We start from the raw sequence: 15,912 nt of genomic DNA on the forward strand, positions 1-15,912 counted from the left end.
GACTCAGAGCCTTCACCCAGAAACCTGGGAGCACCTTTGTCTCTGCCAGCTCCCTGGCTCCTCTCACATACTGCACTTCTGTTTAATCACTGAGTCTTTGAGATTCTGCCTCTTCATTTTCTCATCTTGTACCCATCATCCATGTTCCCCTGACCATTTGGCTGCCTCCAGCTTTTCTAGCTGCGTGGTCTCCCTCCCCGACTGAATCTTACACCCCAGCCACCCCTGCCTGCATGTGTTGCCCCACAGACACTGTGCTGGTTCACCATGTTCACTACCACTTCCTTCTTCCCCAGTCTGCCTGGCAGATGCTGACCCTCCATAGTCTCCTCTGTGAAGCTTTCCCCCAGCCAGCTAGATGTTGCTCCTTCATCCCTCATGTCATGCTGCAACGAGTTGCTTTATTACTGATCTGTTTGCCTGCTTTCTGTAAGTTCTGAGTCTTGCCTGGCACAGTCACTGTTCGACAGAGCTAGTCTTTTCCTGTGTGTTACAGATATGCTGTCCAAGGAGCCTCCGTGGTGTGATGGCTCCAACTGTTACGAGTGCACTGCCAAATTTGGAGTCACCACTCGCAAGCATCACTGGTAAGACCCCACCATCATCACTGCCAGAGGAGCGGGAGCACTTCTGTTGAAGTCATTGCTTCCACCTTTTTCTTTTTCTTTTTTTTTTGAGTTGGAGTCTCACTCTGTCACCCAGACTGGAGTGCAGTGGCCACTCCTGGCCACCACAGCCTTGACCTGCTGGGCTCCGGCAATCCTTCCACCTCAGCCTTCCGAGTAGCCGGAATTACAGGCATGCGCTACCACGCCCGGCTGATTTTTTGATTTATTGTAGAGATGAGGTCTCACCAAGTTGCCAAGGCGGGTCTCGAACCCGCGGGCTCAGGCAATCCACTCACCTCGGCCTCCCAAAGTGCTGGGATTACAGACTGAGCCACCTAGCCCGGCCGTTTCCACCTTTTTCTATGATAAGCTGGGAACTTGCCAAGGCCCTGCACTCACCTGGGCAAAACTTGACCAGATGGAATGATGAGATGGCAGGACTGAGATGGCATCCAAGGGTCCAGCTGAGAAATAGAGATATAGGGAAGGCAGGGAACATGCAAACCATCACCTTCCTGCTGGAAGCTGAGGGCACACGGGCCCCAGGCAGCCTGCTGGCCTTGTGTCATCGTCCCTGAGTGCCCTGCTTGTGGCACAGCTGAGCCGAGTGACTCCCCTCATCGTGTGCCTGAGTATGGGCTGCTCTGCCAAGAACGAAGGCATTCCCGTTAAAACAAGTCATTCTTTTGCTAGTGCTGAGCTTCCTTGCTCTTTTAAAAAAGCCTTCTTCAGTATCGCTTTAACTTCATTACTGGCTAGAGTTTTGTTTTCATGGGTTAAAAATTCTACATGAATTATAACTTGGCTGGCAGGTGGCAGAGTTGACCACAAAACGCCAGTTGTGGCTGGCCTGTCTGCCGAAGACCATGTCGTGGTTGTCCTCATGTGCTGGGAAGTGTCTGCTGTTAGAACCCCTCTCACACTTCCTTTCTTTGCTTCCACAGTCGTCACTGCGGACGTCTTCTTTGCCATAAATGTTCAACCAAGGAGATTCCTATTATAAAGTTTGATCTGAACAAGCCTGTGCGCGTTTGCAACATTTGCTTTGATGTACTGACTCTGGGTGGGGTCTCTTAGCTCCCAGGAGGGTCCAGGCCATATCCCACCTCCCCAGCAGCTGCTCTGCTTATCAGCTGGCCCCCACCCAGAGCAGGAGCTGGCGGTCGTCTTCCTGCGGCAATAGACTGGAACACCTAAGGACCATGGTGTGATAGATCCCATTTCAAATGATTCCGTATGATTGTCAGTGTGTGTCAGACTGTGATTGATTTCACTAGATGTCTCACTAACTGGACCCGGCCATTTAGCCTAAGTGGTAAATGTGATTAGGAACTAGACCTCATTTTGCTAGCAACATACAAGGATACTTTGAAAACCATTTTTCCTTCCAGTAGCTTAGTGTCCATCTCAGAGCATTCATGAAGTCTTCCTGCCTGGGCTGATGTACGAGGCAGAGCCTTACAGAGTAGGAAGCTGGCTGCTTCGTGAGAGCTGGCTTTACTCTAGGGTAAGTGGCTGTGGACTTTTATGTACAGTGTTTTCATAAAGATAGTAGGATCCTCTTGCCCTGAAGTCTTTTTTTTTTTTAAAGCTAAGCTGTACTTTTAGTGAGCTACCCCTTTTAAAAAGGTGAAATCTTTCTAAACAGGGTTTAAAGATGAGAGCTGAAAAATCGTGGCCTTAACAACTGAAAGCTTTACCAGTGTTCATGCTACTGAGGTGTCAGGAGTGCAGTTTGCCAGCTTGATACCTCCTAGCAGCCATCTCATTCTCTCGTCTTGCTGCGTCCTGTCTGTGGAGTCCTCAGTCACTCTGCCACTGGAGAGTGGTGGAGGAAATGCACTTTTATTGTGCTGCACTTTTTATATAGCTGCATTATTGGTGATTCCAATTTAAAAATCCATATTCAAAAATACCCTCACGCATCCTTGCATCAGTGATTCTAGTGATTAGCTTTGACTGGACCTCAGCTCATGCTCATCTTAAAGGAAACACTCCTAGAGGGTGTCTTTTAGAGTAAGAGAATCATACAGGCCAGGTGATGAGAAGGGAATCAACAGGTTTCTACCCAGGGGCAGCTCCAGCCTCAGGCTGGCAGGTCTTTCTCCTGGACACAGGTGCTTGCTGAAACCCTCCCTAGGTAAGCTGTGAGTGCTGTTGGTCCCAGTTCTGTGTAGCTTGCCCCGCCCCACTCAGGGCTAACAGTGAAGGCCCTGGCCAAGTGTGTGCATCCTCGTTTTGGAAGGCTCTGGCTTTTGTGCTGAACGAGGCTGCCCAGGACTTGTTAGGCCTTAGTTGCTGTGTATACATGAGCCCTGAGGTTTAAATTGACTTTTTTTTTAAGGTTTGGCCAGTTTTTTTAAAAAAGCACATTTAAAAAGAAACTTCCACCACTGCTTTAATAAAAACAAACAACTCTGAGATGAACAATATGTGTTATACAGTTGTACTCAAAGATTAACCGTCTCAATCATACATACTGATTTTTTCAGATATTTAATAACCACTACACTTTTTTTGTGTTAATGAAGTATGAATATCTGTGTAAAAGGGACTAAGTTTTTTTTTTTTTTGCAGCAGCCTGTTTTTTTGTTTATTTCTTTTTTGGATAGTGGTATGTCCTCTATGTTGCTGTAGACTTATACATTCTGTTGCCTAAATATGTGTGTAAAATGAGCTGATAAACCAGAGTGCTACTTTTTAAAAAATATTTCTGTGATTTATTATATATACTTTCTGTGTTAATATGAGCTTGTGTACAATGTTTAAAAGAAAAAAATTAATTAGAAGAATTCCCCTGTCCCCCTGTGGCATACTTCATATAGAATTTTAATAGAAAAACTTGGCTAACATTTGACCATGTGAGGCATGTGGTCAATTTCCATGTTCTATTGCCTGAAAAGGGCCACAAGGAAGCAAGGCTTCATTAGCTAGCTTGGTTCTTTTATTAGGACAGTAAGATAATCAATCATGGTTGATAAGAATTTGGTGGTCAGTACCTAGACAGTTGTTCTTTTGATGTGAACAGTGGAGAGGGGAGGATGGGAATTCATTGGGATGAGGCCAGTTGTTCTGCCCTTGCCCTGCCATAACAATTTCAATAACAGTCTTGCCTGTAATTGCACTTCAGATCTTAAGATCATGTTTAAAATATGTTGCTTCTGTTTCTCCCACTGAAGGAAAGCAATGGTACTGACCAGCCATGGATTGGGGGAACATACTTTTTGAGTTCTCCATTGGCTTCAAGGTGCATTCATGTGAATATAGAAAAAGCACCTGTCCACAGTCTTCGGAAACCTCTCTGGCCTTGTTGATGCTCACTGGGCAGCCCTCAGCAGGTTCCTTGAGTGGGAGCTGTTCCAGTGGGACTCCAACATACACTGCCCTGGCTGGATCTAGGCACGCGCTGACCCTTTTGTGCTCTCCATGCTGTCAAGGCTTGAGTGCAAAACTGCCTAGCTGTTCTTATTAAATTTGAATCAGTAGCTTAAGTACTAGTAGCAAAAACAATTTTATTCATTCAGAACGTTGCCAATTGTGAATGGGTAGAGCAGGAAGAATAAACTTTACTGAAATATAAGTTGCTGCATCAGTCGACATTGATACGCTGAATTAACTTTTTAACTGCCTCTTGCTCATCACCAGATTTATTATACAGTGTACTCTTAACCTTTTTTTGTTTTTAAGATAAAGGTACAAACCATGTGCTATATATACATTGAATGGCTTAAACTAATTTGCTGTGATCCTGCAACACAGAGATTTCCCGCCAACTTAAGTGCCTACACTTAGGACTTGTTAACTTTCAGTTATTTTTTCAGTGGTGTCTCATTGAAGGATGTATTGGAACACGTGTTCCATTTGGAGTTGGGGCCTGTGCACTTGTCAACCTGTTGCCACCTTAGTCGAGGCTGCTTAGATTGCTCAGTTCACCTGCCACGCTCTCTCTAAGGAGCAGGGTCCACGTGACCTGTAGTTCTCTACCTCAGATCCCTGAGTCATTTCCGACCACCCCGTTCAGCGTCCTCACTCTTCCCCCTGAATGGGTCCCCTTGCGGAGCTCTGTGTGCCTGTGGCTTTGCCGCTCTTCCCAGTTCATGCCCCATGCCTGTTGTATTGAACCATGACTGTGCTCATCTTGTCCACAGGCATGGAGTAGAGGGAAGTCTTGGGACAGGGTAGAGCCTCGACCTCCATCTCGGTTTCCTTTATCCAGAGAAAAAACACTTCTGAACCATGTAATGCCTAGACCTGAAGGGCAAACTAACTTCCCAGGTGGCAGTAGCATGAGCAAGTAAATATAATGCTTCCATGACAGACACTTGCTTCCCTCAGGACAAGCCCCAGAAGAACTACCTGAAGCCAGAGCTCCCTGCTTCCAGCCTGGGAGAGGAGAAAGCCAAGGGGAAACAACTTGCCAAAGGGATGTGGAAGCCATCTTCTCACTTTGTGGAAGTAATTTAGTGAGGAGACGACTGTCTGACAAGATGTAAACTAAACACTTAAATTCCCAGAAGTTATAGATGCCTTAAAGACTTTCTTTGGAAGATCATTACCTGTACAGTTCCTTTTTTGTGTGGCATAAATAATATATTGACCTGATTCACCTGACAACATTGGCTTTCTGCAGCTAGGGAGTGTTGAGTTGACACTGCTCAACTTGATGACTTGCCCTTCTTGGCAAATGTCGGAACTGGCTATGTGGCCCCCTGTGTGATCCCAGGGAAAGGGCAGGAGCTGGGCAGAAACTGCAGGCACACACTCGGGTCGGTCACCTTGGCTTCCAAACCATTCGGGTGGTGCTCAGTTTGGGGTGACGGTATCATATAGGACCATGGCGCTTCTCAGCATTATTTCTTTGGAGTCTGTGTAATGGAATGTATTTTTCAAATACTGATATTTGCATTTTCTGTAACAATTCCTTATAATAAAATGAGGTAAAATTGTGCATTTAAAGTGGGAACTTTAATAAGACATTTGTAGTTACTTCTAATGCAGAAGTACCAATAAGCATTAAAAACAAAAAAACTCCTGATATGTGAATACTTTCTTTAACAGCTACCCTCTAGGAAAACTTAAATTCCAGCATTTTTCAGAAACATACTGTTGACAGCAGTCAAAAAGTTATTTTAGATATAGTGAGTAACTTCCTGAATGAACTGTGCGCTCTTGGCTGACTTCACTATATGGCAGCGAGTGTGCTCACTGCTACACCGTCTCATCGCCTGACCCCGCTGACATTCTCCAAAGGACACCAGAAATTCCCTCTCTGTCTCCATTATTTGGGAGCAACTCAAGAGCATCCATGCATGGGGAGTCTTCTGCTGGCCGAGAGCTGAGGGGTGGGCTGGCACTGTGGGCTTCCGAGACCACTAAGGCAGGTTCCAGGGTTTGCAGGTTAAAATCTAGTGATCCAGAGAGCCCCTGTACAAATCATACAAGTGGAGCAACTCACCTGGCCCTCACATTTCCTTTAAGTACTATATTCCCTTTCTTTGCCTGTCTTCCACTTTGCTTACCCTTAGGTCAGACCAACTGTGTCATTCTCTGGTGGTTTTTCTCTCATAGTGAATATGCACTAAATGCTTCCACATAATAATCCCAAGTAATCCTAATAGCCTGAGGTGAACAGCACAAACCACTGTCACTGGTCATGATAGGTGTCACACAAACAGTAACCAGGTGCTTATCCATTGCCATGCTCTTTTTTTTTTTTTTTTTTGAGTTGGAATCTTAATCTGTCACCCAGGCTGGTGGGCAGTGGCACGCTACTGGCCACCGCAGCCTCAACCTGCTGGGCTCAGGCGATCCTTCCGCCTCAGCCTTCCAATAGCTGGAACCACAGGCGCACACACCACCATGCCTGGCAATTTTTTTTTTCTTTTTTTTGAGTTGGAGTCTCACTCTGTCACTCAGACTGGAGTGCAGTGACTGCTCCCAGCCACCGCAGCCTCGACCTGCTGGGCTTGGGCGATCCTTCCGCCTCAACCTTCCAAGTAGCTGGAACTATACAGGCGTGCGCTACCACACCCGGCTAATTTTTTGATTTATTGTTTTGTTTTTTGTTTTTTTGAGTTGGAGTCTCACTCCATCGCCCAGACTGGAGTGCAGTGCCCGCTCCCAGCCACTGCAGCCTCGACCTGCTGGGCTCTGGCGATCCTTCCGCCTCAGCCTTCCAAGTAGCTGGAAATACAGGCACGTGCTACCACACCCGGCTAATTTTTTGATTTATTGTAGAAATGAGATCTTACCAAGTTGCCCAAGCGGGTCTCGAATTCGCAGGCTCAAGCAATCCACTCACCTCAGCCTAAATTTTTTTATTTATTATAGAGATGAGGTCTCACCAAATTGCCCAGGCTGGTCTCAAACACGCGGACTCAGGCAGTCCTTTCACTTTGGCCACCCAAAGTGTTAGGATTATAGGCAAGAGCCACTGCACTCGGCCAACTTCCACACATTTTTGCCAGTCAGGGAAAAACCCTGGGTTTTGGTTCTGCTTTTTTCATTGACTAGCTGATAGTACTAGGCAATTTTTATAATTTCTCTGCCTTTGTTTCCCTATCTATACAATAGAAGTGATCATGGTCCTTCTTACAGGGTTGCCTGGAGGAAGGTGATCAGTAATCATCATAAATAGGTCCTTCCTTTCATCCAAATACTTGGATTCTGGTGTGTGCATACCATGGCCCCTCTGGTGAGGGCTGATGGCAGCAGTGTTTGCTGCCCACTTGAAGGTATCTGGGGGCTCTGGCAGTAGGACGTGCTCTCAGGGTGAAGTTCAGCCCAGGGTCATCATCCTCCAAGGATTACCTGCAGATTTCTGTGCAGGCACCGTCCTGACCTCCCCTGGGGTCAGCTTTCAGAGCACAGCTTTGCCTAGAGCAAGGCAAGCAAGGGATGGGACATGGTCTGCTGAGGCTCCCTTCATTGTGCAGTGGCAGAGCTGTGACCACAACATCCCAGACTTCACTCTTAGTTCTGTGTGTAGAGAAAACTCGAAAGCAGATGTTGAGAATTCCTTCAAGATGCTGGAGGGCAGCCACCCAGCCTTGGCCTTAACACAGCTCATTGGTATGGCAGGGAGATCAGACGTAGGTGTCAAATGATGACTGCCATAATTATTAGAGAAGTTGGGGGATACCTCTAACCCCTTTCTGGGCTATAAGATGGGAACTTCTCAAGGCTAGCATCAGGATTAAATGTGAGAACAAAGCTCTCTACACAGGGCCTGGCCCAGCAATTGCCCAGCACATGCTAGTGTTCTCCATTTCCCTCTGCCAGCAAGTTTACCTGCATGCTCAACCTGAGCTGAACTTCCTGTGGCTTCCATCAGGAAGGGCTGCCCTCCTCCTCCAGTTTTGCTCAGGGCTACTTTTACTGGAGAGAAAACAGAGGCATTTACCAGGTTCTCACCGTTGAGCCCTTCAGACTGTGAAAATGATCACCTATTATTTTTTTTGTTTTTGAGTAGGAATCTCACTGTCGCCCAGGCTGGAGTACAGAGGCACACTCATGGCTATCACAGCCTTGACCTGCTGGGCTCAGATGATCCTTCCGCCTAGGTTTTCCAAGTAGCTGGAGCTACAGGCGCACGTAATCACGCCTTGCTAATTTTTTTATTTATTGTAAAGATGAGGTCTCGCCAAGTTGCCTAGGCTGGTCTCAAACCCCTGGGCTTAGGCAATCCTTTCACCTCGGCCTCTTAAAGTGCAGGATTACAGGCGTGAGCCACTGTGCCCAGTGACAACCTATGCTGAATCCTTTACCCTGGCATGAAGCAAGCTCTTTAACAAAGGCAAGTGGTCAGTATCAAAGAGGAAATGGACTCTCAGTAAGCAAGGAACTGAGCAGACTCCTGAGGCCAGCCAAGTCTGTCCTAGAGCACAGTTCAGGGGTCTTAGATCAGTCAGAGATCAGGCACCCTCTGGATATGGCCCAGCCCACACCTGGCTGCAGTGAATTGCCCCGTTTTGCTCCTTTTTCATTCAGTTTGGTTTGGGGGAGGGTCTGAACATCTCTGGGTCTGGCCTTCACACTTACTGCATTCCTACCCCAAGAGTGGCCTTCGAGTGCTCTAACTAGGGCTTTACTCCACCCTGCTGTAAGCCCCTTGAGGCCAGAAGCTTGCCTCCAACCATCCCCCAACCCCAACACGGTGCCTGGCACATAGTAGGCAGTTGGCAAGAATTTGCTGAAAGACTAAAGAAGAGCCAAAGCAGTGGCAGTAATAAGTTTCCAGTTAACAGAGAAGCCTCAGGCAGTGAGCTCAAGGGCTGTCTGGAACTTGGACCAAGATCCTGATTTCAGCTCTCCTCCCTTCTGTCTATTCTTACTCCTGCTCCTGGTCCTGCTCCAGCGAGGGCAGAGACAAATATGGAAAAGTGAAAATAGCACTGACTCAGAAGTCAAGAATCTCGAGTTCTAGATTCAACTCCATGCTCTGTGACCTTAAGTTCTATGAGTTGCATTATCTACAAAATAAGAGCTAACTCTGCACTGTGGAAATGGACGTACAAAGCTGAAGAGCCCTTGGTGTCTCTTTCCTCAGACTCTGAGGTCCAGTGCAAGAGGCTGATGGGAAATTCATGGTTAAAACCCACTGTGGCATACATTCTTTTAGAAATGAGCAAGCACAGTGCCAAGGAAACCTCAGGAAAGTGCACCTGCTGGGACAGTGGTTAGTGAAGGCCCCCAAGAGGGCCCTGATTGAACTCAGTATTGAAGACACAGAGGTGGACTTGCTGAGTGGAGGAAGGTGTCATTCCAGGCAGAAGCAGTAGCTTGTGTGCAGCGAAGGCAGTGAGAGAAAGGCTGGAGAGGAGGGTGCACAAGGGAGGTGACGGGAAAGGTCCAGAGACGAAGACGTGGGCCAGAGAAGGCCTCCTGGGCCAAGGAGCCAAAAAGCTGGCACTTGCTCCTTAGAGACGTGGGGAGCTACGTGGAGAAGCTTAAATGAGGAATGGCCTGATCATCAAGAAAGATGACTCAGCCAGGCACAGTGGTTCAAAGGCCGAGGTGAGAGGATTGCCTAAGCCTGAGGGTTTGAGACTAGCCTGGGCAACTTGGTGAAACTTCATCTCTACAATAAATAAAAAAAATTAGCCAGGCATGGTGGTGCACACCTGTAGTTCCAGCTACTTGGAAGGTTGAGGCAGAAGGATTGCCTGAGCCCAGAAGGTTGAGGTGGTGGTGGCCATCAGTGTGCCATTGCACTCAATTCTGGGCAACACAGTGAGACTCCAACTCAAAAAAAAAAGAAAGATGAGCCGGGCTCGGTGGCTCAGCCTGTAACCCCGTGCTTTGGGAGGCTGAGGTGAGTGGATTTCCTGAGCCCACAGGTTCGACACCCACCTGGGCAACTTGGTGAGACCTCATCTCTACAATGAATCAAAAAATAAAAAAAATTAAAAGAAAGATGGCTCAGTGTGGAGGATGGACTGGAGGAAGAGAGTGTAGTTAAGTTCCTGCTGTAATTCAAGTGAGAAATGACAACCTAAATCCAGAGGAGGAGTACTGGGAACAAATAAGAGGGAACATAAAGGAGAGAACTGAGGAGGGAGAACTTCCAGGTCTTGCAGACTGTTTGGGAGGGGAAGAGGGAACTGTGGGTGATTGCTGGGATTCTTTTTTTTTTTTTTTTTTTGAGTTGGAGTCTCACTCTGTCACCCAGGCTGGAGTGCAGTGGCATGCTCACAGCTGCCAGAGCCTCCACCTGCTGGGCTTAGGCGATCCTTCTGCCTTAGCCTTCCAAGTAGCTAGAATTACATAGGATTCTTACTTGGCCTGATGGTTATAATGGGGGTGCCATTCACTTGGAGAACTAGAAGAAGCACAGGACGGGAAGATGAATGCCAGTGGAGCTTCTGGAAAGCTGCAGAATACAGGTTTGGTGGTCTAAGTGGCAGCTACATTTGGAGTGAGAAGAGCTAGGGGAAGGGGATCGGTGAAGGTGACTAGGCTTTCAAGGCAACTGAGAAGGAAAGTCCAGAGGGAGAAAAGGGAAGCAGGACAAAGCCAAGGGAGAGCCCCATGGTCAAGTGTCAGGTGCGATGGAGAAAAAAGTAGAGAAGAATTGAGTGTGACGTTGAGATGGGCCAGTACAGTCCTGCTGTTGAGTAAAGAAGGCAGCTGGATGCTGCACAGAGAATGGGGGCTGAAAAGCAAAACTAGTGAACATAGCTGTTTCTTCAAAAAGCTTGGCTGTGCTAGCCTGTAGATATGGTAGCTATGGAAAACCGAGGGGCAAGCTGTTTAATGAGTACTTAGGAGGAAGAGCCAGGAGGCAGGGAGAGGTTAGAGACAGGAACTGAGGAAGAGCCTGGGGTGGCGAAAGGAGCCACGAGTCACAGCCCAGGTGAGCACCACACTGTGGCCACGAGGGCAGTGAGACACGAGTCAGCCGGTGAAGGGATGCAGCCTCCATTTTCTACCAGTGAAACTGGACAGCTATTGAGTGAAATCTGATGGAGGAGAAAAAGGAGAGAGAGAAAGGAGGAAGGACGGGATATCTAGAACGAGAGTTGAGGAGAGTGGGAGAAGAAGCTGAGGTGAAGGCTCGGATGAGGCGAGGCCATGGCTCTAGAAGGGCGCCAGTCTTCACTTCCTTGTCTGTGAAGTAGAACACTCCTGTTCCCATCTACTTCACAAGTCAAGTCAAGAACTAACGGGTATAACATTTGCCACTGTAGGAGATTCTTGATGACCTTGGACATACAAACTGGACAAGTTGCAAGCCCAGCCATCTTAAGTTTGCCTCCTTGCCCAAACTTTGACGTGATGCTAATCAGTTACCTTGTTAGAGCTGCGAAACCACCTTTTGTTCAAAATGTAGACTTCTCTTTTTGAAAATACCCACGCCTGATTTTGTCTTCAAATGAGAGAAAATGTCTTTACTTTACATTTTTGTCTCATTCAGAAACATCTGGATTTGCTGCATCCATAAAAGCAAGAGCTTTTCCATTTCCAGAATTAGCCTATCCTATTATCATCTCTTACCGTATTGGCCCAGCTGTAATCAACTCAGTGGGCTCTTGGTTGGAAATTCAGGTCTGCCTTAGGGTAGAGGCCTTACTTACAAGAAGGCCTCTACTTGTAGAAGGGAATCCAAGACAGAGTTATGTGGAAAATGCATTTGCTTGTTTCTGCTCAGCAGTAGAGAATGATGCAGTCCCTTTTTGCCAGTGCTCCAGATGCCCTAACAGGGTTGGAGTGATAGGCAGGACTCAGGTTGGCAGCAGATGCAGGCAGCCTGGAAGTCCATGGGAGTAAAGCCTTGGAGCTCAGGGACTTTTGAGTTGGCTACATTTGTGCCCACTAATATCTGAGGGCTCCGAAGGTTGCATGTGGATCTAGGAAAACTGGTAAAAATGGGCTGACCAGGACTAGGCTGGTTGCTGAACCTCCCCTCAGTCACCAGAACGGTGAGCCCATGACGAGGGGGACGAGTTACACCTGCGCAGCCAGTGTTTTTCCAGACCCTCCTGTTTCATGCCAGGTGCCATCTTAGGGTACACAAGTGTCTAAGGCCTATTGAGTTCTAGGCAGGGCTGGGTGCTATCAACACACACAGCTCCAGCTCAGAGTGGGAAGGAGCAGGTGATGGCTAGAGGTGGGCAGCCTGTGTATTCCCCCAAGTGTGGGTGATCCAAGTCCCCACGATTTCTGTGTGTAGGGTTGTCCGATGTCTGGTCACTGGGGGGGCCAGTTGTTCTCACACACACGCAGTGGGGCTCCTTGGCACCTGGCTTATACAGCTTCCTGGGGACGCCAATCCAGTCTCTGCTCACACCTCCACTGAGGATAGAAGGAAAGAAGAGTTTGTAAAGTGTGAATGCATGAGTCCAGGAAGGGAGAGGAGGAAGTAGTGAGTCAGACCTTCTGAAGAGTAAAAGCCACTCCACTTCCTATCTTGGCATTTTCTCAAGGCAGCAGTCTGCAGTGTTCAGCCCCTGAGCCTTCACATTCTCTCATAACTTCCTCCAACTTCCACCTAGGCACCAATACCAGTTTCTCTAGGCCAAAGACAGAGTCCATGGTTCCCTTCAGCATGCTTCCCAGCCCCCACCCTGTCCTTTCTGAGGAGACAGTACCACTTCCCTGCACTGGTAGCAACAGCTCTGAAAGCTCACTGGCCTGAGCGTCTCCAAAGCAGTATCTGGGTCTGATTCTTTCTCCCTTCTCTGCTACATTCCAATACAGGGCAGTGCCTTGATCTTAGGGTCTGGGGCACTTGGGTGGGGGTAACCAATTTAGGCAAAAACCCATTTGGGGTCCATTGGGTCTTGGCCAACTGGTCAGCCTTCTTGGGAAGCCCTTGGCAAAGGGGTAATTGCAAGCTGTCCTTTTCCCTGCACAGGTCCAGTCCTTGATGTCACTGGGCTTCAAAGATGGAGGATTCAGCTCTGGCCCAATATAGCCTGAGCAACCTCCTGACCTGGGCAGAGGATAGCTTGTCTTAGAGTACTGAGTTTAGGCTCTCAGACTCACAGGCCTTACAAAAGGAAAATAAGCTTCTTGGAATTAATGCTTCATATAGGCTCCAGTGCCTGGGACCAGGATCATTTGTCAGAGAAACTGCCCACCAGTTAGAAACCATCCCACTTCTGGCTTACTAGGAATAAGGCCACCAGGGCACATCTCTCATCTCTTGCCTCATCACACCTGGTCCCTGCCTTCAGAGCTCATTCCTCCCAGTCTAATGGTGAGTAGAAAACAACAAATTAGACTGAGGCACAGGGATGGGGCCCTTAAATTCATTGAGGGTGGGTCTGGAAGGGTTTTGTGGGGGAAGAGAGTGACTGAACAACTTAGTCCTGAAAGGAAGAAGGTGTTCATCAGACAGAAGGAGAAGATGGGGGAGGGAGGGGAGGCAGGCTCTTCAAGGGAACAAAGTCAGGCATCTGGATGCACACAGTCCTCCCAGTACCCTCCTATGGAGAGTGTTCTCTGAGGCCACCTACATTCAGGCTGTGCCCCGGAAAGACCACCCATGTCCTAGCTGGGTTTACAGCTCCCTCTTTCTTGAGACATGATGAAACTGGGAAGCTGTGTCTCTTCAAAACTGTGGCCAGGAAAGAAGGGGTGTTTCTTCCTGGTACCTTCACCCCTGCTCCCCTGCATTAAGGTGGAGGAAATGTATGATAGATCCAGTGGTGGACCTGGAGAAAGCTGGTGATGTTGACTGTTTTGCTTTCATCTACACAATGAATCCAGGAGAGCAATGAGGTGGAGTTGAAGAGGGTGAGTGTGCACAGCTTAGCACTTAGAGACATGGCCCTTCTCCCATTAGGGACAGCGGAGAGTTCCCAGAAGGTCTGTACAGATTCTGGCTTCCTTTTTCCCCTTACCAGAGCTAGAGGAGATCTGAGGGATTCAGTTTGAAGTCTGAGTCCAGACTGGCCTGATGACTAAAGCAGGAAAAAAAACTTTTTCTCCAGCTTACCTCACTTTATTCTTACAGGAATTTCTAGACTGCTCTGCTGGAGTGTGTGTGTGTGTGTGTGTGTATGTGTGTGTGTGTGTGTGTGTGTGTGTGTGTGTGTTTCCTTCAGAGATAGGGTCTTGCTATGTTGCCCAGGCTGGACTGGACTTCAATTCCTGGGCTCAAGCAACCCACCTGTCTCAGCCTAGTTAGCTAGGACTACAGGAGAAAGCTACCACGCCCACCTTGCAATGTTTTTAAGACAGCACCTCAGGGTATCACTGCATGTACCCTCCCACCTCCTCATCTCTCTCTCCTGTAGGCAGGAATGATTTGTGCTGACAAACAGGAAACCAAGGCTGGACAGGACAAGCAAGTAAGAAATTGTACTTGTATCTTCTCACTCCCAGACTAAGGTTTCTTCAGCAGAGTCTCTGGGGGAATTTGGGGAAAATAAAAATAAAAAGATGCCCCCAAAAAAAGAAGAAAAAGAAATAAAAAGATGCCCAGGTCCCAAGTCCAAGTCTCAACCCTGATATTCTCATTCAGTTGACCAGAGTGAAGTTCCACCATCAGTGATTTTTAAAATTCCCCAGAAGATCTAATACGCAGCCAAAGTTGAGAATCATTATCATGAGTATTTCTGAAAAAGCTCCCCTGGGTTAACAATTCCCCTTTACTCCCTAGACTCCCCGAATAATGTGGAGAGATTGTCTTGCATGTCTGACGTGGTACAGAGGCAGGAAGGAGAAGGGAAGCCTGTTTACCTCTTTTGGGAACACCAGAACCGGCTGCCCCTGGTTGAGCTCCACTCAGCATTGCACGGTGGAAACTTCTGCTTCTCTTTCAGTTCCCGTTTATTTGCCTCCAAGCCTTGGGTGATCATGGCTTCTACCTGGGCCAGTTCTGGGGTGGGCAGCCCATCCTCTCCGTAGAACCTTCCTATCACCCTTCCTGTGGTGACAGTAACAGTAGGGGTGAGGTGTGAATAGATGCTTCGCTTCTTAAGCAGTTGTGGTAAAGCTCACGTTCCCAGGGTTTCTGACTTCAGTAGCCTGCTGGTACTCATGTACTGATCAGAGGGACTTCTGTCTGGTGCCTCCTCGTAACCTCTCCCAGCACCTTGCAAGACCCCAGGTGAAGGCATCCCTGTTCTAGCTGTAGAGTCAATTAGTACAGAAGCAACTGAATCCTTCTCACTCCCAGACAGCAGTCCCCTAAGTGAAGCCACCTGTGGTTCATTTTGTGATGCTCCACAGTGCTTGATGCACACAGTAGGTATTCAGTTAATGTTTGATGAATGAATAGTTTATGGGCTAACATTTTTGTGGCTCAATTTTTCCCAACATCAAATTATTGTTATATATAAGTCATTTATGAAACAGTTACTCAATGCTAGACACTAGACTAGCATTTTACCAATATTTTTAGAACTCTCTTAACAAACCTACGGAGAGAAATCATTGTTCTCGTATTTTTAGGATACTGGAAGGTTACGTGACTTGGTGAAGTTTATGAGGCTAGTGAGTTACTCTGGCTCCAAGCCCATGCTTTTCTTCCCATAGCTCTCTTCTGGCTCAGTATCAGAGACAGAAGTGAGTGGAAACAGTTTTCCTTTAAAATGCCTCTTAGATTTTTTTTTTTTGGTAGAAAGGGGCCTTACTGTGTTGCCCCTTATTACAGCCTCAAGTTTCTGGGTTCAAGTGATCTTCCTGCCTTAGTCTCCCAAGCAGCTGGGACTACAGGCATGAGCCACCATGCCTGGCTCTAAAATGCCTGCCAGAATTTTTTATTTTTTTTTTTATTTTTTTAATTTTTTTTTTATTTTTTTTTTGAGTTGGAGTCTCACTCTGTCGCCCAGACTGGAGTGCAGTGGCCGCTCCC

At 47.6% G+C, this 15,912-nt stretch overlaps 2 protein-coding genes across 3 annotated transcripts in view; one reads left to right on the top strand and one right to left on the bottom strand.

The window, feature by feature from the left end:
• Positions 1-5,643, top strand: part of ANKFY1 (ankyrin repeat and FYVE domain containing 1) — a 93,594-nt gene extending 87,951 nt beyond the window's left edge. For both annotated transcript variants that reach the window (XM_021713753.1, XM_008060733.1), the window contains exons 24-25: positions 497-587; positions 1,553-5,643. In XM_021713753.1, coding sequence (XP_021569428.1) covers positions 497-587; positions 1,553-1,685 — 224 coding nt within the window. In that variant the 3' untranslated portion in view covers positions 1,686-5,643. The remainder of the gene's footprint in view (positions 1-496; positions 588-1,552) is intronic.
• A 5,054-nt stretch (positions 5,644-10,697) lies between these two features.
• The window catches only part of LOC103263060 (neuferricin), a 14,230-nt gene continuing 9,015 nt past the window's right edge, over positions 10,698-15,912 (bottom strand). Inside the window, exons 3-4 of the mRNA XM_008060734.1 lie at positions 14,796-14,982; positions 10,698-12,401 (exon numbers count right to left, since the gene is read on the bottom strand). Coding sequence (XP_008058925.1) covers positions 12,185-12,401; positions 14,796-14,982 — 404 coding nt within the window. The 3' untranslated portion in view covers positions 10,698-12,184. The remainder of the gene's footprint in view (positions 12,402-14,795; positions 14,983-15,912) is intronic.

This window comes from Carlito syrichta, unplaced genomic scaffold (assembly GCF_000164805.1).
Source record: "Carlito syrichta isolate Samal-C Ts95f unplaced genomic scaffold, Tarsius_syrichta-2.0.1 Scaffold304713, whole genome shotgun sequence".
In the NCBI taxonomy this organism is placed as follows: domain Eukaryota; kingdom Metazoa; phylum Chordata; class Mammalia; order Primates; family Tarsiidae; genus Carlito; species Carlito syrichta.